The 24,166-nt window shown below is 45.3% G+C and overlaps 1 protein-coding gene across 12 annotated transcripts in view; it reads right to left on the reverse strand.

Moving 5' to 3' along the window:
* Positions 1-24,166, reverse strand: part of LOC141570044 (ankyrin repeat domain-containing protein 26-like) — a 362,013-nt gene that overhangs the window by 302,927 nt on the left and 34,920 nt on the right. For 4 of the 12 annotated variants that reach the window (XM_074325048.1, XM_074325049.1, XM_074325046.1 and 1 more), the window contains exons 14-16: positions 23,710-23,862; positions 20,415-20,485; positions 19,981-20,074 (exon numbers count right to left, since the gene is read on the reverse strand). In XM_074325048.1, the coding sequence (XP_074181149.1) occupies positions 19,981-20,074; positions 20,415-20,485; positions 23,710-23,862 (318 nt within the window). Of the gene's footprint in view, positions 1-5,165; positions 5,380-6,501; positions 6,551-6,579; positions 8,686-14,345; positions 15,711-19,980; positions 20,075-20,414; positions 20,486-23,709; positions 23,863-24,166 lie in introns of those variants that run through there. The other 8 variants (XM_074325053.1, XM_074325045.1, XR_012493797.1 and 5 more) reach the window with 7 other exon arrangements.

A 24,166-nucleotide genomic window follows, 5' to 3' on the forward strand; every position in this document is an offset into this window, starting at 1 on the left:
CTTCCCAGTTCCCAGAATCCCTGGGAAGCCTGCCCAGTCTGGGTGCTGGGCTGCAACAGCTGCGCCCTCAGGCAAGCACCTCGTCAGGAACCCAGGGAGCCCGTGGAGAACATAACCCAGCAGCATGGGCTACAACACAGATCCATCCAGCTTCTGCTATAAATAAACCAGTCCAGGAGAAGCAGCACTATGCAAAATTTCCAGCGCAATGCTCTTTGCAAACAGCAAAGTAAATCAATAAAGTAGGGGCTGTTTTCAGAGACTCCCTGCCCTTAGATGGGAGACTGCCTTCAGGCAAAAACACAATATGGGTGTTCACGTGTGCAGGGGACAATCCCTTGGGGGTTCTGGAAAGACGTAGGGCTTATGGAAGGCCCCTTCTTGAGTTCCAGCTGCTGGAGGCACCATGGCTGGAGGACATTGGCTCGGACTGTGCCAGCCTCCAGGGCTGAAGCGAAGTGTTGCTTTATGCATGTAGGTTCCCAGAGCAGGCCCCGTTATCCTATCTCTGGTGCCAGGTTACCCTCCGCGGCACGGGTGGCTCCAGGGAAGGAGGGCCAGTGCCCTGACAGGACAGCGGCTTGCAGAAGGGAGTCTGAGACCTGGGAAGCACATGGCAGCTACCGGACCCTCCAAAGTCCCTGTAAAACCTGGCCACAGGGACACCTCCCAGTACCCTGCCTTGCACAAGCCCTCCCCACCGCCCAACGACCAGGAATCTGAAGCCTGTGGGGAGGCCTCACGGGCTTCCCCAAGGGATGTGATCCCCACCTGACTGGGCTCGCCAGCTTGTTTTACGTTCTCCCTGAGGCCAGTGTTCATCCCGAGCCAAAGTATGGCGTCTGCTGGAGGTCAGCAGCTGTCCCCACACAGGTGGGGGCCCTGATGAGCCCACCCTCATAGACAGATGAGGGGTTTCCAGGGAACCTGAAGTAAAACCATCTTTGGATCTGAGCTCCTCCGCCCCCTGCCAGTCAGAGGGGACGGCTCTCATCCCTGCGTGACAGGCCTCGCTGCCTTCCAGCTCCTGGGGCCACAGGGAATCCTCCTTGGGTCACTACAGAGCCCAGGGACAGGGACAGCTGCATGTGGCCGTGCCAGACCTATCCCCGCCCCCTCCGGGCGTCACCTGGCCTGTGAGACGCACCCCCCGCCCACACGACCTCGTCTCCACTGAGTAACACAAACAACCCTGTCAGACATCCTCAGAGACACAGACCTGCCTGGAACATCCAGGACACCAAGTTCAGGCTCAAGGATTCCCTCAGCCTCGAGGGGACAGAGCATCACACTCAGGGGCTGTCAGGAGGAAGTGCAGCCCCCACTGGGCTCCTTCCCTATTTAGTCTCTGAGCTTGCAAATGACTGACATGCAAGGAGGGCTGGCCTCCTGCCCCATCTTTCCCAGGGCCTTCAGGCACCCTGGACGCATCACCACACCCAACCAGGCCGCATTTCCGCCAAATCAGGGGACCACCATCTGCAGGCTGAGTTCTGGAGAAAGACACCCCTGCAGAAACCCTGCAAGGCCAGGCCAGCTAGTGCTCCGAGGCCCAAGCCCTAACATCCACAGACGCCCACCCATGGGCTGCGAGGACAAAGGCAGGCACTGAAGCCTGCTGCCATGCCTGGGTGGGCCCTCCGGCCACGGCCCACTTGCTGGACCACAAAGGCCTCCTTCCCACCCAGACGGTGTCTGACTCAGCCCATTTTTTGACTTGAGAAATGAGAAACATGGGTCTTATCAGTTTTTTGGTACAGACTCCTCTCTTGCGTTTACTGTTTATCAGTTAAACACACAACCTCGAAAAACACATACACGTGGTGCTCATTTCACCTCTGTCTCCTCCACTCTGACAGGGAAAGTTTATATCCAGGGTCCTGCCTCTGTCAACCTCCTCTCCTCAGCCGCACCCTCCTGCCCAGCTGCTTGTTCAGGAGGTTCAGGTCTCCAGGTCCAGGGGCAGGGAAGGCTCAGCACCCACAGCCTGGCCACCTGGCAACCAGCTCCCTGGGCAGACCACTGGGGAGAACCAGCCAGGAGGCAGAGTGAACCAAAGCTGCAAGTGCTCAAAGGCCACCTGCTGGGGGGCAGCAAACCTGCTGCCTGCATCCCAGAAATGCCTCCTGGCAAAACTCAGCTCTATTCTGGACCCTTCTCTGAAAGTCTGTGGAGGCATGGCCAGGGAAAGAAAGGGTGGTCCCTTCCTCACCCGCCAGAGAAAGCACCATGAGAAGGGGCTCCAGTGTGTGGTGCCTGCTGCCCCCTGCACAGTGCCCAGTTCAGCCTGGAAAGGCCGGTTCGCCACCGAGGTCACTGCCTCTCTGCCTGGAAGGTGAAAAACGACCAGGGGACTCGCACCACTTCCTGGGCCCCATGGCTCTCCTGCAGCGCCGGGAAGCACAAGGCACATAAAAAGCTCCCCTTTATTCCAGTTCCTTCTTGCCTCCTTGTCCCCAGCCAGGGTCCTCTCTCAGGGCAGACCGTCTGTGAGCCTGGGGAGAATTCTCCTTCTGAGCGCAACCCACGGGTGTGCAGGGAGTTGCAACCTCTGCTCCTTTGACGACCCCTCTCCCCTCCAAGTCCGTGGTGGTCTCCGGCTACCCTTCCACCCTCTCCCATCCTGAGCTAGTTCTGGACCCAAGCCACCCCATTCCGGTCAGCAAAGAGGCTCTGCTGTCCCGACGTACAGCGCGACCCGGACCAGCTGTTGGGGAGGGCACTGCCATTGCGCCTCTGCTCTGAGCCCTGTAGGGCGCCTGCCTGAGCCCGGTTCAATGAGCTCGGGGGCGCACGCTGAGAGTCTGCGGGTGGAATCCCTGTACCCCGACCTCCAAGGAAGGCTGTGGCCTACAGACCACCCACGTGGTCTGCCCGAGGCTGCAGAAGACAGTGGCCACCAGTGCCGAGTACTGGATTTTCTGCTCCTCCTCAGCACCCAGCTCCGCGCTCTGCTTGGCTGCTGGGCTCTCAGGGAAGGGACACTATGGCCCCCACCCAGCCTCAGCCTCTTGCCTGGACACCCCACGGGTCCTCGGGACGTCCTGTAGCCACCACAGGGCTCGGGCAGTTTCGCCCAGGGGCACTGGGATTACTTCAGGCGACAGCACTGCCTTGGTCGTGGTGGGTCCGGCAGCACCTGCAGGGGGACAGGTGGTGACAGGGCCCGGGAATGACAGCCTCGCCCGCCTCGGGAGGAGCGGAGCTATGGGAACGCCAGAGGCCCCAGGGGCGGTGTTTGTTCTTATTAGAGACAGATGTGCCCCACCCCACCCCACCCCACCCGCCCCCGTCCCAGCCAGGACTGGGCGGCCCCTCTCCCACTGCAGGGCTGGGCGGGGAGGGTACCTGAGGGGCTCCTTGCCCGCTGCGCTCAGACTGAGAAGTTGGGGGGCGCAGGACAGCGCGGGTCCTCGCTGCCTCTTACCTCCCTCGGTTGCCCGAAGCAGTCCCAGCGGGCATTGCCCCCGCGGTGCGCTCATCTCAGAGGCAGAACAGCTTTAGGCTTGGACGGAAGCGCCTCGCCCCGGCTCTGGCTCCGGTTCTGCGCCCCCGGCCCGGTTCCCCTTACAGCTCTGGCTGGCCCACGGAGGGCGGCAGCCCGGGCGCGGAGATGCCTCTGGAAGATGGGTCGGGTGTGGGGTGTGGGGTGTGGTGGGAACGGGCAGCGGGGAGCAAGCCCGGAGCATGTGGGTGCCTGGGCAGCACCAGGAAAGTTCCCAGTCAGCCTCTGGCGGGACCGGAGCTGGAGAGGGTTGGGGGTGCGCTGAGGCTGAGACTGTGAGCTGAGCATCACTCTGCCTCCACCAGTGTCCCTGGTGTGAGCAGGGGCCTGTGATGGGCTGCTTTATCCACGGGTGGGATTCCGGGTGCTCCTGCAGGCGCACCTCCCCTAATGCACACACACACACACACACACACACACAAACACACACAACTTGGGGCAGGGTTTGGGAACTCGTCCAGTACCCAGCCCCTCCCGGGTGGACACCCGGGGGACCCTGCAGAAGACCCCCGTTCTCACCCTAAGCAGCACACCAGGAACAGATCATCAAAGCCTCTGTGCTCCAGGCGTCTCACCAGGGACGAGTCCTCCTGCAGCCCACTCCCCTCCTGTGGGCAGCTGGCAGGCACTCTTTGGCCTGGAGCAGATCAGGAAGGCTCTGACCAGGCCCATGGAGGGACCACCCACCCTGACAAATCCCCCCTTCAGACACCAGGGATAGCAAAGCATGTCCCAGGAATAGGGTCGATGCATCTTAAGGTGTCAGCATACAGGGATCTGGGGCCAAGCTCCTGACTTCTCCCCACCCGGTATGCCCTGGGCCCCTTGTCCCCTGAGGCTCTGACCAGCTTTTCCCTTCCCCAGGACCACCAGTGTGCCTGCACAGTGCAACTGGTGCAGGCTGTGTGGCTTCCCCCACCCCAGCAAGCAGAGGGATCCTGGGGGGCAGAGGGGGAAGGCGCTCCCTAGCTCCTTCCCAGCACACCCTCAGGGTGGGAGAGAGACCCCACCTCCTCTAGACAAAGGCTGGCCATCACAGGACTGCTACAGGGGCCACAGGCCACACCAGTTGGTGGGGTGGCTGGGGGGTAAGGCTCCACCTGGGGATCCCAGACCTGACGGGCTCTGGCCAGGTCACTGCCAGCCTGGGCTTCCCCACCTGCAGGCTGGCACAGGGGAGAATGCAGCCATGATGCCTGGATCTGTTGGACAGGGAGCAGGGAAGGCCCCAGGAGGCAGCTGTGCCCTGCTCCTCACCCACTGGGCCCTGGGAAGGGTGCACTGGCCCTGGGGTGAGGAAGGTCTTAGAGCTGCACGAGCCTGGCAGCTGGGGTACGTCCCAGACCTCCACAGGCCACTCACTGCTCAGTAGCACCTCCACTTGTATATGTGAACTTTTCAGGAAAAGGAAACATTTACATTAATGCTACTACTTAGTGACAAAAACTGAGAAATACAAAAAAGCTATCTGTTAACACCACCGAAGCACGAATGACAAGTTGGTTGTTTGGGTGTTGTGTAAACAGCTGGTATATGAGCAGTTTGAGTATGTAACACTCAATACAGCTTGTTTTCATCTCATTGCAAAGTTACTTAGATGTCAAGAAAAATAGTTCAAAGTACTGTATAAATTTCCCTACACATATATGGTACAAAACTATTCTCCTTCTCAAGGATTTTACATGCACTATGTTTAATGCGATGCGATTACATTGTTATTACATGTAAATAGTGCAGTAAACACATTTGTGCTATATGTGTTTTACATCATATACTTCTTATTCACAAAAGGGACATATTGTTTTTTGCATATTGAACTAGAAGAGCAGTTAGAGGAAACGCTCGCTTGAATTCAGGTTCAACTACAGCAGCACCTGGAAAGGCAAAGAAAGAAGTATGTTGTTTATCTAAAATACAAGTAAGTATGAGTGTTAAGGAGAATGAAAAAACCTACATGAGACAACAGTGCACAACAGGAGATTACCATTCGATATAATTTGCCCACGGCTGCACCCTGACTTAACTGGTATTAGGGCTAAGTATCAGAGCTTCTGGTTGTCTCATCCTTCATTCGTTTAGTAACAAGGTAACATGACAAGCACTGAAGTTACAAGATGAAGATGACATGGTCCACCCCTGACCCATCATCTACCATAAATTGAAGTAACAGATGAACAGGCAATTTCCACTCAGTGTCACATATACCACACAAATACAAAACAGGACGTGACTGGAACACACACAAGGGACATCCCGGTTCTGTGTCAATATTGTCCACTCTCTGGTGGAGGTGACATGCCTGAAGCACAAGGACAGAAGATGCCAGATAGAGGGAAGACGCAGATGCAAAGACTAGAGTGGGGGAGAACACTTGTGGAATGAGAAGTTGTCTAGTTCAGCCAGATGCGAGAGCAAAGAGGCAGACTCGGGCTCGAAGCAAGACATAAGTCTGAATTATTTGGCAAGAACTAACTTGATGTGGGTGTTTTATTCCATGCAAAGCAATTTGGAGTTTCTCCTGAGGGTACATGGTAAACCAATGACAAAGTCAATGACTGAAGATTTACATGTCACACAGCAGGTCACAGCTATATGAACTGAAATTGCCTCAGTAAGTATCACTAGATGAGTCTGGTTATTGGGCCTCATCTCATATCACTGGCAAAAACACGGGAAGTTGTCGAAGCCCAGTTTTTACTGTGCAGGCCGACAGTTCCATAAGGATGACAGAGCGAAGGAAGGGGACAGCCAGAAATAAAAAGAGATACATGGACTCTTGAGATATTTAAAAAGATACACAATGTGATAAATACTCAGGAAGAGATGTATTCTTCACTATGAATGTTTCTGCTTTCACCTTTTTCATTTGCTGTGCACAAGAATACATGTAATGCAGTATCTATTATCTGAACAGGGAAAGGGATGCCATTTACTCTTTACAGTTTATTCCACATATCCATGATATCTAACGTGAATTAATACATTTGGCATCATACCGTCTTCTCGTTGTTCTCTAGTTATCTTTTCCTGCAACTCTTGATCCATCTGAAATACATCAAATCTTAGTTATAGTATTTAAGTTAAACAAGAGACTTTATTGTAGGAATGATACATAGGTTATCCAACGAGGCCCTTAAATAATGCCTTTAGAGACTACACCTAAGTGCAGAATGTGGAAATACAGACAAACAAACAAAACAAAACAAAACAAAAAAAACCCACATAAATAAAATAAAATTAATTTCTCCTTATTTTGTTTTTAAATTATAGAGACCATCTGTATGTGATGCCATTTTAATTAATCTGACCAAAAGTACGATTGATATTGGTCTACTTAATACACATAATTTCACAAGGGAGATGTTTGACCTGATTGGTACAAAGAAGTTTAAACAGGTCAAGTCATATTTTACAATGAATGCGTTACTTTGCAATCCTTAGAAAAACTGCCCTTTATAAAAGTTTCTTTTTTTGTTTTTACTTTCATGGTCTTTTCCTTAAAATGAGCTTTCCATTCTTGCACTTCTAGAAAATGAATCTTAAGGTATGTTCTAGGTTATCAGTTTTCAGTGTAGAACGTTAAAGACAAAATGCTGAAAGTGCTACTGTGATGTCAGATGCCAATTCTATCGAAAGAAAGAATAACCCAAACTATTTTCCTGTCTGTATTATGAGAGAAACATTTCTTTATTCAAGTAGTTGTAGTTAGTGACTACTTAATTACGAAAGGTACGGGGATACTTCAAACTATATTACAAGTGTCCTCGTCTAGAGTGCTCTTACTTAAATGTTTCGTCTGAAAGCTATCCTCTCCCTGAATGTTCAAAGCAGTGCTTAAAATAATATCCAGAAGCTGTGGACACTGCAGTGACAAACACAATGTGACACCCCACCCCTGTACAAATTCAGGGGGGGAGACAAATTTGTTGGCCATCATGATTTCCAATATCTGCAGAGACTGTTTCCATAACACCATTTTGTCGATAGCTTGACAGACAGGGCTTATAACAGAATAATGTGACATCAACCTTACTAGACAGGCTTTGTGAAATCAGTAACTCAATACCAGATGAACGGAGAATCCTTCCATGAAACAGTTTTGTTACCGTTAATACACAATATAAATTGCAAATCACATATTTACAAGACTTGAATTAAGGAACTACCAATGTAGCATTATTACTATGTCCCCCCTAAAAAGCTCTTTTCCTAAATATTTCCTTCCGTGACCTTTATGTTGATTTCTAAGGTGAGGATTTTGTCCACACGGTGGAAGTAGCTTGAAGTCCAACATTAATAAGAGAACACGTCTGGGGTCTTATTTATCCTTTTCCATTTATCAAAAATATAGAAAGATGAGAAAACAATACACAGGAAGAGAATGCATCCGCAAACTTTAATGCAAAGGAGTTTTAACTAGAAGGGGCTTCTCAGAACTGGCAGTTCTCAGACTACGTCCCGTAGAAATCTCAGGTTCCACTGGGGACACCTGCGGGATTGCACAGCTTCTGAGTCTCCATCCCTCCGTTAGCTGGGCAGCTCTAATGGTCTCTGTTTTATATAATAGAGTTGCAGACATGTTTTTTTTTTTTTTTAAAGAACATCAGTAGTCTTTGAGTAAAAAATATTTTTCAATTCAAATTCACGGATTTAGTAAAAAAATCCCTAATTTTACGTAAGAGGCAACCAAGGTTCGTAGAGATTATAGGTCTTCTGAGGTCACAAAACCGATAAGCTGCAGGCCAGGAATGGGCTATAAGGCTTCATATTGAGTCTAGAAATCCATGCCAGCTACTTCCTCACATTCAGGAAAATTATATCAATTTCTAAGTATAACTCAGAGGAAATGAGTATGTAAAACTTTGTCATGTAGCTCAATAATGTTGAGGCACGAGAAACAAAATAGTAGCCTTCTAATTCAAGTACAAGCTTTAAAGTGACAAATAGAAATAAAGAAACAGATGAAGATCAGACCTCCTGTTAATGGCAGTCAATTCAATCAACTATAGAGCGTAAACATATCTAATCACGGAACAGGGAACGTATTGGAGAAAATCTTTAGTTAAACCGAGCAAGCTGAAATTGAGGAAATTCTTCCTTCAAAGAACTCTTCCATTCCTCCACATAAACTTGGTTGACCAACATCACCGAGCACAGGTATTGTCTATGTTGGGGGTGAACTGTAGGGAAATTTATAACACAAAACAGATTTCTCTTTACCATGTAGCGCACTTGTGCCCAACCTCACATCATCACACCTATATCATAAATCTTTCCAGGCATTCTGTAGTGATTTGGGCCACTTATCTCTGGGTCTTGACAGGGTGGTGCTTTTTCATCTCTTATTCAGGCTTGCATGACTGGGCAACCCAATGCCTCACAAGGGATCAACGTCTGCCTTGGAACGCAGGCATTGAATTTCACATCAACCGTTTTTCAATTTATCCAGAAATACTAAAAACACCATACCTCCCTCCTACCAAAAATTAACTAACGGAAAAATTACCACAAGCATATTCTCGTGCATTGCTTCTGCCTTTACACTCTTGCATCTTCTGATTTCTCTGGTGATAACTAATGAGAACATTTTAAGCGTGCATCACACAAACGATTTACAGAAGCGTTGGACATTCACTTTCTTTTTGTACCCAGTGCTCAAGAAAACTTAGAACAGTTAAATGTGTATAACAATGCTTCCATCAGAAGGCAAATGGAACTCAGAATTAAAGGTCTGGAATCTGAGCTCTTCAAAGTGAAATTTCTCAAGATTCTTTTCAAATGAAACTGGAAGAATATAAACAAGACTACCTGGAGGAATTCACACTTTGAATATCATTGGAAAGTAAAGTACACACACAAGTCAAAACAAAGAGTCAGAGAAAATCAACTAGCTCATTAATTTGCCTCCAAAATATAACTTTGATCCAGACAGGTTCATGTGCTTAGTAGGAGTGAAAATTCAATAAATAATATACTTTTGGAAAATGATGCTAGTAAGTGAACTTAACCTTTACCACTTAACCTGCACATTCTGGCACTTGGTAAATGTACTTTCTTGGTTAAGACCTTTGTTATTATCACTACAGGTGGTTTTGAGAAAAACTATTTTTTTCTAATCTTTCTACTCTACACAAAGGTATACATGTTAAATAGGGAAAGATTAACAGAGGCGTGAAAGGCAGTATAATTGACAAGGTGGCTAAAAATAAGGTGGTCTGCCTGCCCGAGGCTGTGTGCGGAACACTGAAAGGGCAGGTCCCACCTCCAAAGCCTTGGTAACACTGTTATAAGCTAAAGCCTGTGGAGCTGTTTGAGTGCCTTTTGATCACCAACCAGACTTCTTGTTCTCCCCTAGAGGGAGTTGCTCAAAATGATGCCTCAGTGCCAAAGGGTAAATTTCTCCTGGGTATTCAGAGTATTGTCCAAGTGTGGTGACAGCAAATGCTTGAAAATAGCTTTGTGGTATTTTAAAAATCTCTAACCTGGTTTACTAAGTATGTCTCAGTGCAGTCCTCAGGAATCTTCTTAGTTCAGCCATTGCAGAAGTCAGGATGTACTACCCGTGAAGCCGTCTGCATCGCTGATAGCCCTTTCTCTGTCTCTCCTACTTTGAATTACTCTTAGTCTGACATCCCCAGAGAAACACATGAACTAGTTTAGAACAGTGTTCAACCTATAGGTAGGTGTGCCCCAACACATTTTCAGTGTTAAAATGCTGTGTAATGGTAAATTCCACTTGCTATTCTCGCAACTTTAAAAAATGCAAGTCATGGTCATCAAACGGTGGCGTGAGGTGAGCCTCTGCAAATCTCCCCTGGAATTTACAGCAAATGGAACAACTATAACGCCACAAAGGACTCCCTGCACAGCAGACAGGCAAGACTAAGAGGCCCACTGCAGAATTCACCTAAAGGTCATAAAGGTGGCCGAGTCGCGCCAGCCGGACAGGGGAGGAAGGAAGGGAGAAGCACGGAGACGGAGCCCCGCAGGCACAGCACGCAGACCTGGCTCAGTGCGCCGAGCTCGCTGCATCCCGGAGCTACTGCAGCTGTGGGAGAGAGAGGAACTCGGACTGCTAGGGCTCCGCTAGGGCTCCACAGGGCTGAGGGGACAGCATATAACACGGCTGAACCCAACGCTCACGGCAGAGACTTTGGAGAAAAGACTGAGGGAAGAAGGCTCAAAACAGTGGTTTAAGCCCTCACTGCTGAGCAGAGAACGGAATCCTGAGGCACTGAGACCAGCCGCCCCCTCCCCAATCTCCCAGAGCTCGCCCCGTCCCACCTGCCCGATGCTAAAAGCGGAACAGTAGCAGTGTCAGAGCAAAAGAACAGAATATTTGCTGTTCTGAGAACTGTGGACCTCAGACACAGATTCGCAGCCCAACTAGTTCCGGCAAAGGGGAGGGAGCTGTGGAAGCAGGACCGGCTGTGGTGGTGGTCGCAGCCATTGCTCTGGGCCACGTCTCACAACTCACCCCACCCCTGGCCCCACCTCTCTGGGCGGATCCCTGCAGGAGTAAACAGAACTGCTGAACCACATGGGCTCTGAATCTGGTGCAGGGAAAGCTTTGGAACTTCAAAAGCTCTCCGCATACCCACAGGGACACTGCACCCTGTGACCCAGGCAAACTATTTACAGAGGAGAAGCCGTCACCCAGGGAGTTCCCCCAATGTGTGAGAAGCTGGAATAGTGCAGAGAAAACATAGCACTACAGTGTGAGAGAGAAAAAAAGACTACTGTCAGAGAGAAAATAAAACAATTCTACCAACAAGTACTGGAAAACAAAAGAAAGACCTCTTCTGATCTACCTGTTGCAGAAGCCACTCCTGTAGATGTCTAGGAAGAGAAATAATAAATCAGTAATTGCCATGAGTAACCAAGGCAACAAGACAGCTCAGAAAGAAAGTGAAAAGTCTCCAGAAAAGGAACTTACAGATATGGAAATATGTGACTTAAATGACAGAGAATTCAAGATTGTGGTTCTGAAAAAACTCAACGAGATGCAAGAAAACACAGAAAGGCAGTTTAATGAACTCAGAAACATATTGAAAGAACAACATGAGCATTTTACAAAAAAGACTGAAATTTTAAAAAAGAACCAAATAGAATTTCTGGAGATTAAGAACTCAATAGAAGAAATTAAGAATGAAATAGCCAGCTTAGGTAGCAGAGTTGACCAGATGGAGCAAAGACTCTGTGACATTGAAGATAGAAACCTGGAAATGACACGGATAGAAGAAGAAAGAGACTCGAGATTTAAAAGAAATGAAAGAACTCTACAGGAACTTTCTGACTCCATCAGAAAGAGCAATATAAGAATAATGGGCATACCAGAAGGAGAAGAAAGAGAGAAGGGAACAGAGAATATATTCAAACAAACTATCGATGAGAATTTCCCAAACTTGTGGACAGAACCGGATCCTCGAATCCAAGAAGCAAATAGAACACCTAATTGCCTCAATCCCAACAGGCCTTCTCCAAGGCACATTGCATTGAAGCTGTCTAAAATCAACGACAAAGATAGAATCCTCAAGGCAGCCTGGGAAAAGAAGACGGTAGCCTACAAGGAAAGCCCGTTAGATTATCATCAGATTTTTCAGCAGAAACTCTACAAGCCAAGAGGCAGTGTAACCAAATCTTCAAACTATTGAAAGGGAGAAATTATGAGCCAAGAATAATATATCCAGCAAAGATACCCTTTAGATATGAAGGAGGAATAAAGACCTTTCCAGACATACAGAAGCTGAGGGAATTTTCTAATACACGATCTGCACTACAAGAAATACTAAAGGAGGCTATTTGACCACCATCAACGGGGACAATTTGTCGTGACCAAAACGTAAAAATGGGGAGAGTGAAGGTCTCAACCGGAATATGGGAATGGAGAAAGTAAGTGTGCTGAAGAAAATGGAATACTCTAAATATCAAACTTTGTTTTACTCATTTTATGAGGCCAACATTACCCTGATACCAAAACCTGGTAAGGACAACACAAGAAAAGAAAACTACAGACCAATATCTCTGATGAATACAGATGCAAAAATCCTAAACAAAATTCTAGCAAATCGAATGCAACAATGCATTAACAAGATTATTCACAACGTCCAAGTGGGGTTCATCCCCAGAGTACAAGGATGGTTCACCACCCTCAAATCCTTCAATGTGATACATCACATAAACAAAATAAAGGACAACGATCATATGATTGTATCAATTGATGCAGAAAAAGCATTTGACATGATACAACACCCATTTATGATTAAAACACTTAATAAAATAGGTATAAAAAGAAAATGTCTTAACATAATATAGGCCATATATGACAAACCCTCAGCTAATCTCATAATTAATGGTGAAAAAATGAAGCCCTTTGCTCTACGTTGAGGAACACCACAGGGCTGTCCTCTATCACCTCTGCTTTTCAACATAGTGTTGGAAGTCCTTGCTAGAGCAATCAGGCAAGAGAAAGAAATAAAAGGCATACAAATTGGGAATGAAGAAGTTAAATTGTCACTCTTTGCAGATGACATGATGCTATATATAGAAAACCCTAAAGACTCCGCCAAAAAGCTGTAAGAAACAATAAACGAATATAGTAAAGTTGCCGGTGACAAAATCAACATACAAAAGTCCATTGCATTCCTATGTACTAACAATGAAATTTCAGAAAAAGAAATACAAAAAACAATTCCTTTTGCAATTGCAGCAAAAAGAATAAAATACCTAGGAATAAACTTAACCAAGGATGTGAAACACCTATATGCTGAAAACTACAAGACATTTTTAAAAGAAATTGAAGAAGACACAAAGAAATGGAAAGACATTCCGTGCTCATGGATTGGAAGAATCAACATAGTTAAAAGGGCCATATTACCCAAAGCAATATAGAGATTTAAAGCAATCCCCATCTAAATCCCAATGGCATTTTTGAAAGAAGTAGAACCAAACATTATCAGATTTGTTTGGAACCACAAAAGACTCCAAATAGCCAAAGCAATCCTAAGAAAAAAGAACAATGCTGGAGGCATCACACTCCCTGACTTTAGCTTGTACTACAGGGCTACAATAAACAAGACAGCATGGTATTGGCAGAAAAACAGACACATGGACCAATGGAATAGAATTGAGAACCCAGAAATAAAACCACATAAATATGGACAGATAAAGAAGCAAAAAACATGCAATGGAGAAAAGACAGCCTCTTCAATAAATGGTGCTGGGAGAATTGGATAGCCACGTGCGAAAGAATGAAACTGGACTGCTGTCTGTCACCATGTACGAAAATTAATTCAAAATAGATCAAAGACTTAAGCATAAGACCTGAAACAATAAACTGCATAGAAGAAAACCTAGGTAGTAAACTGTTGGACCTTGGGATCAAAGAGCATTTTATCTCTATATTACGTAAAATCATAACTTTTCTTGCATTCTTGCAGCTTTTCCTATCTGTCATCCTCCTCCCCTTCCATTGGACTCCAACCTTCTTTAAGGTGTGGCCTCAGACCCCTATTCTCACCACTTACTCTCTTCTTTTACATAAGCTTCTGACTTCCCATGCCATCAGTGCACTAAAACGTTTTTGAGGGTCCTCTCCTTCTGGAGCCCTTATCCTGCTTTACTTCTCAGCAGCAGCTGATAAGAATGCCTACATGCTTTCTATGGTCTCCTAACCCCAATTCATTTGTAAACAGCAGCCCTGGTGGTCAGGCCTTGACCCTTTCTATTCCTCCTTTGAAATTCTCTCAGTTTCTTAAATCCCAATGCTGCCAACCTGATTCCCCATCTACAATTGCAGCCTTGACCCCTTTGCTAAGGTCATCTGTACTTTCCTTTCTTCCCTCTCATTCTCATGGCCAGTGTCCCCAACCACGCACTCAGAATCCATGACGTGCTGTGGATCAGCTCATCTTGTCCAATTGAGGTTCATTCCTATCAGTGTTACTTTTGAGTGTAGTGTTATTTTTGGCTCTTGAGATGGTGACCAGCACTCTCCGTTCTGTTGGTCTCCTACAATGCAAATGTTTTTCACAAGCTGCAGTTTATCCACTCTTAGCCATGGGGTTTTTGTGTGTGTTTATTTTGAATAATTTTTTATTCCATAGAAACGTGACTTGACCTATGGAAGTCTTCTTCTGAAATGCCTTTCACATGTACACTCAACTATCTCATTTGCAGGCTTGAATAAGCTGGAGTTATCCCTTCTTCCCAGTCCAGATTCTTTCTCTCAACATTGTGCGGATCAAATACCTTAACCCAGGTAATGTTTCTCCAGGGGAGACTCACGACTTGAGAGCCTTCAAGCGAAGTGATGGCTATTGGCTGAATTGGTTGAAAGCTGTCATTATTCAATTTTGATTCACAGGGTAGAGCTTACGGTGGCTAATCATTCTATGTCAAGGTCCTACCTCATTCCTATAGGACCCTGCAGGCAGTCCCTCATTATTTTTGTATGAGCTTAATCAGTTGAGGTATGCTTACACATTTTTCAATTTTGTTGATGTTCGATATTATTTTATATGAATTTCAGGTGTCTAGCACAGCGCTTAGATATTTATATAAGAAGTGAACCACTGACTTGTCTACAGCCACCTAGCATTATACCTAGTCATGAGCACAGTGTTAACTATAAACTCTATTCCCTATGCTTTACGTTATATCCGCATGACTATTTGGTGGCGACCCATTTGTACTCCTTAATCCCTTCACCTTTTTCACCCTGCTCCCACCTCCCTTCCCATCTATCATCAGATACATCTAGTACCGTCCTGAGACCATGCACTGTCATTACAGTATTATTGACTACATTCCTTGTGTTATATACCCTACATCCCCATGACTACTTGTAACAACCAATGTGTACTTCGTAATGCCTTCCTCTTTTGCACCCTCTTCCTCAACCCCCTTTCGAGCTGGCAACCAGCAAAATGTTCTCTGTATCTATGAGTTTGTTACTGTCTATTTTGTTCTTGAAATTCCACCGATGAGCAAAATCACATTGCAAGTGTCTTTCTCTACGTGACATACCCCATTCAGCAGAATACCTACCAGGTCCCTCCATGCTGCCGCAGATGGCAAGAACCCATTCCCTTCCCCGGCCGAGCAATGTTCCATTGTATATATGTACCCCATGCATATATCGTTATCCATTCATCCATCCATGGACATCCAGGCTGCCTCCGTATGTGGGCTATTGTAAATAATGCTGCAATGACACGGAGGCACATGTCCCTTACAAGTAGCATTTGGGGTTTTATTGGATAAACCCCAGAAGAGGGATGACTGCGTCCTTCTTTGACTCTCGTTATAGCCTTTGTTTTAAAGTCTATTTTGTGGGGTGTAAGTATTCCTCTTAAAGCTTTTGTTGTTGTTTGTTTCTATTGACATGTAAATCTATGTTCCTTCCCTTTATCTTCAGTCTCTGTGACTTTCGATCTGAAATGAGTCTCTTGTAGGCAGCATACTCCTATGGAAGGGTTTTATTTTCGTACCCATTCAGCCACCCTATCTTCAGTTTGGAGCATTTAATCCATTTACATTGAAAGTAACGGTTGATAGATATATACTTGTTGGCACTGTATTATTCCCATTTTTAATTTTTTTTCCCTACCTTAAAAGTGTGCCTGTAAAATTTCTTGTAATAGTGGTTGGTGATGAGAAACTCCTTTAGTGCTTTTTTGTTTTTGTTTCGGTTTTTGTTTTTGTTTTGTTTTGTTTTGTTTGTTTTGTTTTGTTTTGTCTGGGAAACCCTTTATTGGGTCTTTGATTCTAAATGACAGCTTTGCTGGGTCCAGGAATCTTGGTTGTGGACCTAGCCTTTCATCACTTGGAATATCTGTAGCCACTCCCTTCTGGCCTGCAGAGCTTCTTTTCAGAAATCAGCTGAGAGTCTTGTGGGGGCTCCCTTTTAGAATACTAATTGCTTTTCTCTTGCTGCATTTAACATTCTTTCTTTGACTTTAAACATTGGCATTTTAATTATGATGTGTCCTGGTGTTGTCCTCTTCAGGCTCATGTTGTTTGGGACTCTGCACTTCCTGGGTTCCTATGTCTATTTCCTTCACCAATTATCTTGGTTATTTCAGTCATTATTCCTTCAAATAGGTTTTCAATTCCTTCCATTCTCTCTTCTCCTCCTGGTACCTCTCGGATGTGAATGTTAATGAGCTGGATGTTGTCCATGAGGCCCCTTGACTATGCTCACTTTTGGATTTTTTTTTCTTTCTTTTTTTTTCTTTCTGCTGTTCTGATGAGCTGTTTTCTGTTACCTTATGTCTAAATGACTGATGAAGTACTTCTGCTTCATCTAATCTACTATTGATTCCCTCTCAGGTATTCTTCATTTCAGTTACTGTAGCTTCATTTCTGACTAATTCTTTTTTATGTTTTCGATCTCCATTTTAATGTCTCTATCTCTTTGTTGTTGTTCTCCCTGAGATCATTGAGCATCCTTATAAACCGTGCTTTGAACTCTGCATCTGGTAGATTGTCTCCATCTTGTTCAGGTTTTTTCTGGAGGTTGTACCCTTCTTTCATTTGACACATGTTTCTTTAACTCCCAAATTTTGGCTGACTCCCCATATTTGTTTCCATGTATAAGGTTGGGCGGCTATGTCTCCCAGTCCTACTAGAGTGGCCTTATCTATTAGGTGTCCTGTGGGGCTCAGTGGCGCATTCTCCGTTTTCACTAGAGCCGGATGCTGGAAGGAGGTCCTCTGTGTGGACTGCGTGTGCTCTCCTGTTGTAATTCAGCCCTGGTGGTTGTTTGCATGTCAAAGGGAGGGATTGACCCTAGGACTGATGGGTTGTGAGGACTGGCTGTGACCATAGTGGAGGAGCTGTTGTGCAGGGGTGACCCCACAGAGCAGGATTTGCTTCAGCAGGGCTCTGGTGCCTACACAGGGCGCCCTTTCGGTGTGTCTTTTTGTCGGCAACTTGGAGATGCTGCCGCTCAATCTGACTATCCTGCCCTGAGGACGTCTGGGAGGGGCCCCACCACAGTCCAAGTTCAGCGGCAGCCTCGCCCTGCCTGGGGCCACCTGGCTTGTGCCACAGAGCAGTCTGCAGATGGCCACCGCATGCTCTGCGTATGGATGGGCTTTGAGAATTCAAGTTGTGAACAGAGGCCAGGTGCCGCAGCTGCTTCAGAAGTAAAGGATATGCTGAATGCAGATGCTGCTTGTTTGGGTTCGTGAACCTTTGAGAGATTTGACGAATGTCAGTAGCATGAAAAAGACATGTCGTTTTTGTGGAAAGACACTGCTTGGGGCTTCGGTGGGCCTGCATGGTGGGTGGTGTGGGGTCTTAGGGAATCACCAGGGAAGGACTGCACAGTGTTATTCAGGTTGAGGAGACTCAGATGTGTCGGCCACCCAGATCTGCATGCAGAAGGGTGAAGGATCAGGAAAGAAACTAAGGATTCTCCCAGTACCTCTGTCTCAGACAAAGCTGCCCCTCCAGCCTTCGCTTTGAGGCCAGACAACCCCTTATGGCCCTGGCATCTTTTGAGCTGCTGCTCCAGGCTGGAGCTCAGAACAAGTGAGCCCGTCAGTGAGTAAGTCTCTGCCCAAGCCCTGTAAGAGGATGGCCTGGGACTCTAGTCATCCTCCTCACCCAACCACAATGTCCACTGGTTTTCACGGCCAGAAGTAATGGGGACATCTCTCTTTGATACTGGAACCATGGGCTAGGGAGCATAGTGTGGGGTGGGACCCTTCGCTCTTTCAGCACATGTTCGTCATAACCAACATATCCCTCCTGATGTTTTTAACAGTCACATGGGGCAGTGGGACCAGCCTGTTCCATTTTGTTGCCTCTCCTACCAGTCTCGAGGTAATTTTTTCTACATATCCTTAGAGGTAGAACTTTGGTTCCGCTGTACTTCAGGTCATTCTCAGTGGTGACAGTTCTGTAGTTTAATTGTAATTTCAATGTGGTCATGAGAGGAGGCAAGCACAACATTTACCTACTCTTCCATGTGGACCACAAATCCCCAATTTTTTTGTTGGGGGTATATTGGGGGACAGTGTATTTTTCTAGGACCCATCAGCTACGTGTCAATTAGTTGCCTTCCAATCTTGTTGTGGGAGGTGCAGCCCATCTCCAAGTGAAGTCATCATTCTCAATCTCGTTGTGGAGGGCGCAGCTACTGGTGCATGTGGGACTCGAACCAGCAACTTGGAGTTATGAGCGTTGCACTCTAACTGCTAAGCCAACCGGGCATCCACCCGTGGCTCAGCTCCATGCTGAAATCATTGTTTCTCACTTGTTCATGTGGGAATCGAACTGGTGACCTTGGTGTCACGAGCACCGCTCTCCAACCACTGAATCCCCAAATTTTCAATTATCAATTCCTCAATGGATTTCTCTTTAAAAAAGTAAGGTCACAACTTCCGACACTCACATTCACGGAAGGCTCCTTATCAACCTATTGTCACGTCATTTGTATGAAAAGTACACTACCACAATGTCACTAAGGTATACGAAGTCCAGACAGTTTTTAAGTTTCTTCAGCCACAGGCAGACCCATGAACATAATCTTCTCTTTCCCTGGATAGGCATGTCTGTCTAAAGCACTTGCACAGACCTGGCCACTGTGCCTGAAAGACACCAGCTGGTAGGTGCATCCACCTCAGCAGTCCACCTCAGGGTTCACAGTACAATCTTCTGACTGGAAATCCTAGGCAGCCTCTCCTACAGGGCACAGGAGGATGTCAGGGGAATGTTGTTCTGCTTAGGAAACAGTGATACAGTTTTCCCTGTCCATCGGGAAATCGTCATCCTGGATGACACATCAATCTTTCCTGAGACCAGATTGTTACATCTTCGAAAGTCTGATAATGCAAGTGAATGAAAATCTTAGTTGCTAAACTTGCAATGCTAGGAGCATTATGTGACTATGGAAGGCCCCGCTTGAACAGCCGTGTCTACTTTCTCACTGCCATCTCTTTTCTTTTTGAAAATCCAACAAAGAGAAATGTACTTTTCAGGAAACACGTGCATAATGAACTCGCATTCATTCTTGATGAAGGAAACAAATTAGACTACGATAAGGAATTCATTTTCCAAGTCTCACTGAAGAGTTTAGATTATAAGAGAAACTCAGCATTCTAGATGAAGTCATTACTCAGATTTCTGGACTCAAACAACATCTGTAGTGCAGTGTGAACGGAAGCACTAGTGACAATAGCCAAAAGCTGGGAAATCCCAGATGTTGGAGAAATGAATGGAGAAACACATTGTCGTATACATCAAATACTGCTTTTAGACTATCACAATCTCTTTCTACTAAAATCTTACTACAGAATTCATTAATTTTATGAACTCAGACGCTTACCCCTGTAAAGACGATTTACATTACTGTCAACAAGGACTGTCAATATGACAGTTTTCTGATTGTGCAAAATAGTCTTAGGTGCTACTACTACCGAAGTGAACATTCCCTTAGTATGACAGAAACCAGGAGATTGACTTACTGAACTTATACGTAAGAGGAGTCTCTGAAGCTGTTTAACTATGCCGGCTTCCTTTGCGGTTGTCACTTGGAAATCCATATTTTCATTTTCTAGCCTAAAATGTACATTTGGAAATAATTATTTTCACACATTGATTAAAAACATACCACATAATCTCTGGACAAACATCTGAAGTTCCAATTGTGTAAAATCTTACAATTTGAAAAGCACGTGATTGAGCAAGTGTGCAATTTTTGTAGTGTTCTGTGGATAATGTGTAAGATTTAGAGATAATAATATACACCAATTATGCTCTTCAAAGTAGCTCAAAGCTAAAATTTTAACCAACGTAAACACTCATGAATTTATTATTATAACTGATGTAATTCTCATGCTCTACTACACGTCCACTTCATAACTATTCAAGTTACTGTCTGTGCTGCTGTAAATCATACTTTGGCACAGGATCTTGCATCTTCTCTGCACGTCTTGAGTCCTCTGCATGTTGATCTCGTGCTTCTTGGAACTACAATACAGAAGAAATTAGGTTTAACTATTGAAGATCTAGTACAAATCTACCTCTTTGTGTTACTGAAATTTGATTGGCACACAACCACACTCCTTCATCTACATTTGGTTTATGGCTACTTCCCGTTGTAACAGCAGAGCTCAGTTGTGAGAACAGAGACCTTATGGCCTACAAAGTCTAACACGATGTATTCCGAGCACCCCACCAATTCTAATATCAAACACTCACCTTTGGGAACGACCATGGTCATTGCTGTGATAATGAGAGTAAACAGGCTGCTCTGGGGACAGCCAGATATTTATTGGACTAGTTTAGGGGCAATGTCTACCTAGGAGCCACAATGCCTGTGTTTGAATCTCAAGGCCACCAGTTCTTAGCTGTGTGACCTTGAGCAACGTACTGAAAATTTCTGGGTCTCAGTTTCTTCATCTGTAAAATGGAGATAATAATGGCATTGACCTCACTGGGTGTTGGGAATATTAAATTAGGGAGGACACGTAAAGTAGTTAGAAGAAGACGTGGCACGTAGTAAAATTGAAGGGTTTGAAATTAGCATTATTATTGTCACTGGTTTTAATATTCTGATAAAATGTGAGATTTTGTACAGATGGTATGCCAATGGAAGTGGTCTCTTACACAAGTTACACTGAAATCCTTCTTCATACGATTGGCAACGGCAGCAAATGGGGAGCGTGAGGCCCAGAATATAGCCCCCATCCTTCATAAAAATTTTACCAATACCACTAGCTAGCTGTAATTTTTGTCTGCTTGTAATAATTTGCCAGTTATTTTGTGCTGAGACAAGTAAAGAGTTAACAGGTGCGGGCTTGTGAGCTGGCAGGAGCGAGCTTAATCACTAACTGCTTGGCTCTGAAGGCGCTGGCCGGCACTGCACCTGCAAGCTGACAAGCTCCTTACATCCATCACAGGTGCGAGGAGAACAGTTCCCAGTCAAAGAGCAGCACTGTGCAAGCAGACATCCATCACAGATGGGAACAGGACAGTTCCCGGGAGAAGACAATTGTAATGGCAGCCCCCCTGAAGCTGACAATCATCCTACACGCTGCATGGAAAAATATAAAACCCCAGCACAACTTCTCCTCGGTGCATCTGTCTCCAACGGGCTCTGCCCTGGCAAAACTCCTTTTGCCAGTATTTCTCTTACCCTCTGTCTCAGCAGTTCTCTCTGTCAGACTGTCCTGGCCAGTTCCAGTAGAAAACTCTCTCTCTGCCTGACTTTCAATAAATGCTTTCTCACTTTGCAGAGTCTTGTGAATACTTTCTCATTCTGCGAACGACCATGAGTTACTTCTACACCAATACACTTCGTTCTGGACTGTTCAGTGGGCAAAGACCACGGACTATAATGCAGAAACCACCTCGGGACTGAGCGTACAGTGCACATGACCATGAGAGGCAGGGTAAAGCCACTGACATGGAAAGAATGGACTCTAGTGCTAAATCCAACTTCCCGGATCACTTCATTCGCAGCGAATGTGTATGCTGGGCTGCGTTCCCAAGTGCTCTGAGAAGCAGATGAAAGCAACATGCTCGGGCGGATCAGAAAAGCCGTCCCCAGATCTTCCCAGTTACTCACGTGCTGTCAATCTCTGCACATCCCAGTGCGACTGAGGAGTGAAGAGAGGCCGGTGTCCTGTTCTTTTTTTTACACATGGGAGCACTGAGCGTTTGATTGAATAATTCTCTATTAGATTAAGTGCTTTATTTTCTATTTAACTGTTTAAGATACGTTTTCAATAAAAGCTTAACTATATCCATGTCTCCAAGAGGAAAGTATCGGTGTGGTTTAGAATATTTGATTTTATCCTATCTACTGTTCAGCGGATATTTTCAATTTATACAAGGATAGGAGCCATGATATCAAATACTATTTCCCGTTAGACAAATTCATACTGTAAAAGACAAGATATCGCTCATGAAGAAAATTTTAACAATGTAAAATTCAGGGCTAGATTGCTCTGCACAGACTGGCTGACAAGTGCTGAGGAGAAGGAGCTCAGTGAGAGTTCGAGCAGCCACAGGAAGCTTCACGGAGAGGAGAGCGTGGGAGCCGGGCGTCCCGGGGCAGGGGAATAAAACATAGGCTCCCACCGTAACTTGCAAACTGATGTTCACAGCAGAATTATTAATAGCCAAAAAGTGGAAACAACACAACGTTCCATCAACTGATGAACGGATACGTATTTTATCCACAAAGTGAAGTAACGTTGGGCAATAAGTAGAAATAACATATTGACATGGGTTATAACAGGGTTGGGCCCTGGAAACGTGATATTAAGTGAAAGAAGCGAGACATAGAGGAACTCAGATTGTGTGATTTACATGAAATATCGGAATAGGCAAATCTTTAAATACAGAAAGTAGATTGGTGGTTGTCTGGGGCCACGGGACATGGGAAGCTGGGGGTGACAGCTCAGTGATGCGGGGCTTCTTTTGGGGGTGATGGAAATGTTCTATAATTGACTGTGGTGATAGTTGCACGACTCTCTGAATCTCTGCATGAGATTCTGAATCGTACATTTTAAATGGGCGAATTATGTAATATGTGAATTACGGCCTGATAAAGTCAGTTTTTTTGTTGTTTTTTTAATCCAATAGTGGATGTAGATCTCGTCTATTGTGGGTGTGCAGGCCTCAATGATCTACACATTCCCATACTTTTACAATATTTTAAAATGGAAAGAAAATTAAGGAAATGCTGACTTTGTTGGTTTGTATCATGACCTTTCTGTACAAGTTAGCCTGATATCCATGAAATATATACAGATTCTATAACCATTCACAAATGTGGCAATAATAAGATAATTTTCCGTATTGTTCTATTAAACATTGTCCTCTGATTGTAAATGGCTGCCTCATCATGGTAATGGAAGTATCACTACAAAATACTGTTTGGTAGAAAAAAAAAGTCTGTCGACTTCTATGAGGAATGCTGCATATTTCTCAACTTTCTCAAGTATATACATTATAAGAAAAAATATACAATAATAATAAACTAATACAAATAAATAAAATAATACACAAAGCAGAATGAAAGCCAGAGTTTAAGGAGTAAGTGCATTATAAAGACCATAAAACTATAATAAATTAATTGCAATGAAAATACAAAAGACGCCGCCGTTGAAAATCAGGATCCTAAAACACTTTATATATTTAATCAGCTAGAGCTTAACTGTTGACATGTTAGGTTTCATACATACCTGTCTTCTCATTTGTTCTGATGTCGTCATTAGATCCTGTCTCTCAGCTTCTGGATTCATGCGATCATGTGCTATAACTTCCAGTGAAGGCTCTGGCAGAGATTGTTCGTTTAGGTTGTCAGCTAGCTCTTGTTGCAGTTGTGTCCCAACCACCTAGGAAGATGTTTCTGTTACTGATTTTATATTCACGTGATACTAAATTACGTTGATAAGCTGTAAGTCTAACGTGTTAATATAACACATAACGTGAAAGAGATCACCGCATGCATCAATGCACCTTCTTTTCCTCTCACGGACAGTCTGCTGTTTACTGAATCCGCGAGGAGACACAGAAGGTGTTATCCCCAATCACCGTTAGGTTATTTGAACAACCGATTCAGCCCCACTGCCGTGCTCCCCTGATGAGTCTGCAGAGCTTTACAGTCTACTGACGTCTCGAAGGGAAATGGGTGCGTCG

Source organism: Rhinolophus sinicus, linkage group LG02 (genome assembly GCF_036562045.2).
Source record: "Rhinolophus sinicus isolate RSC01 linkage group LG02, ASM3656204v1, whole genome shotgun sequence".
NCBI classification, from domain to species: Eukaryota; Metazoa; Chordata; class Mammalia; order Chiroptera; family Rhinolophidae; genus Rhinolophus; species Rhinolophus sinicus.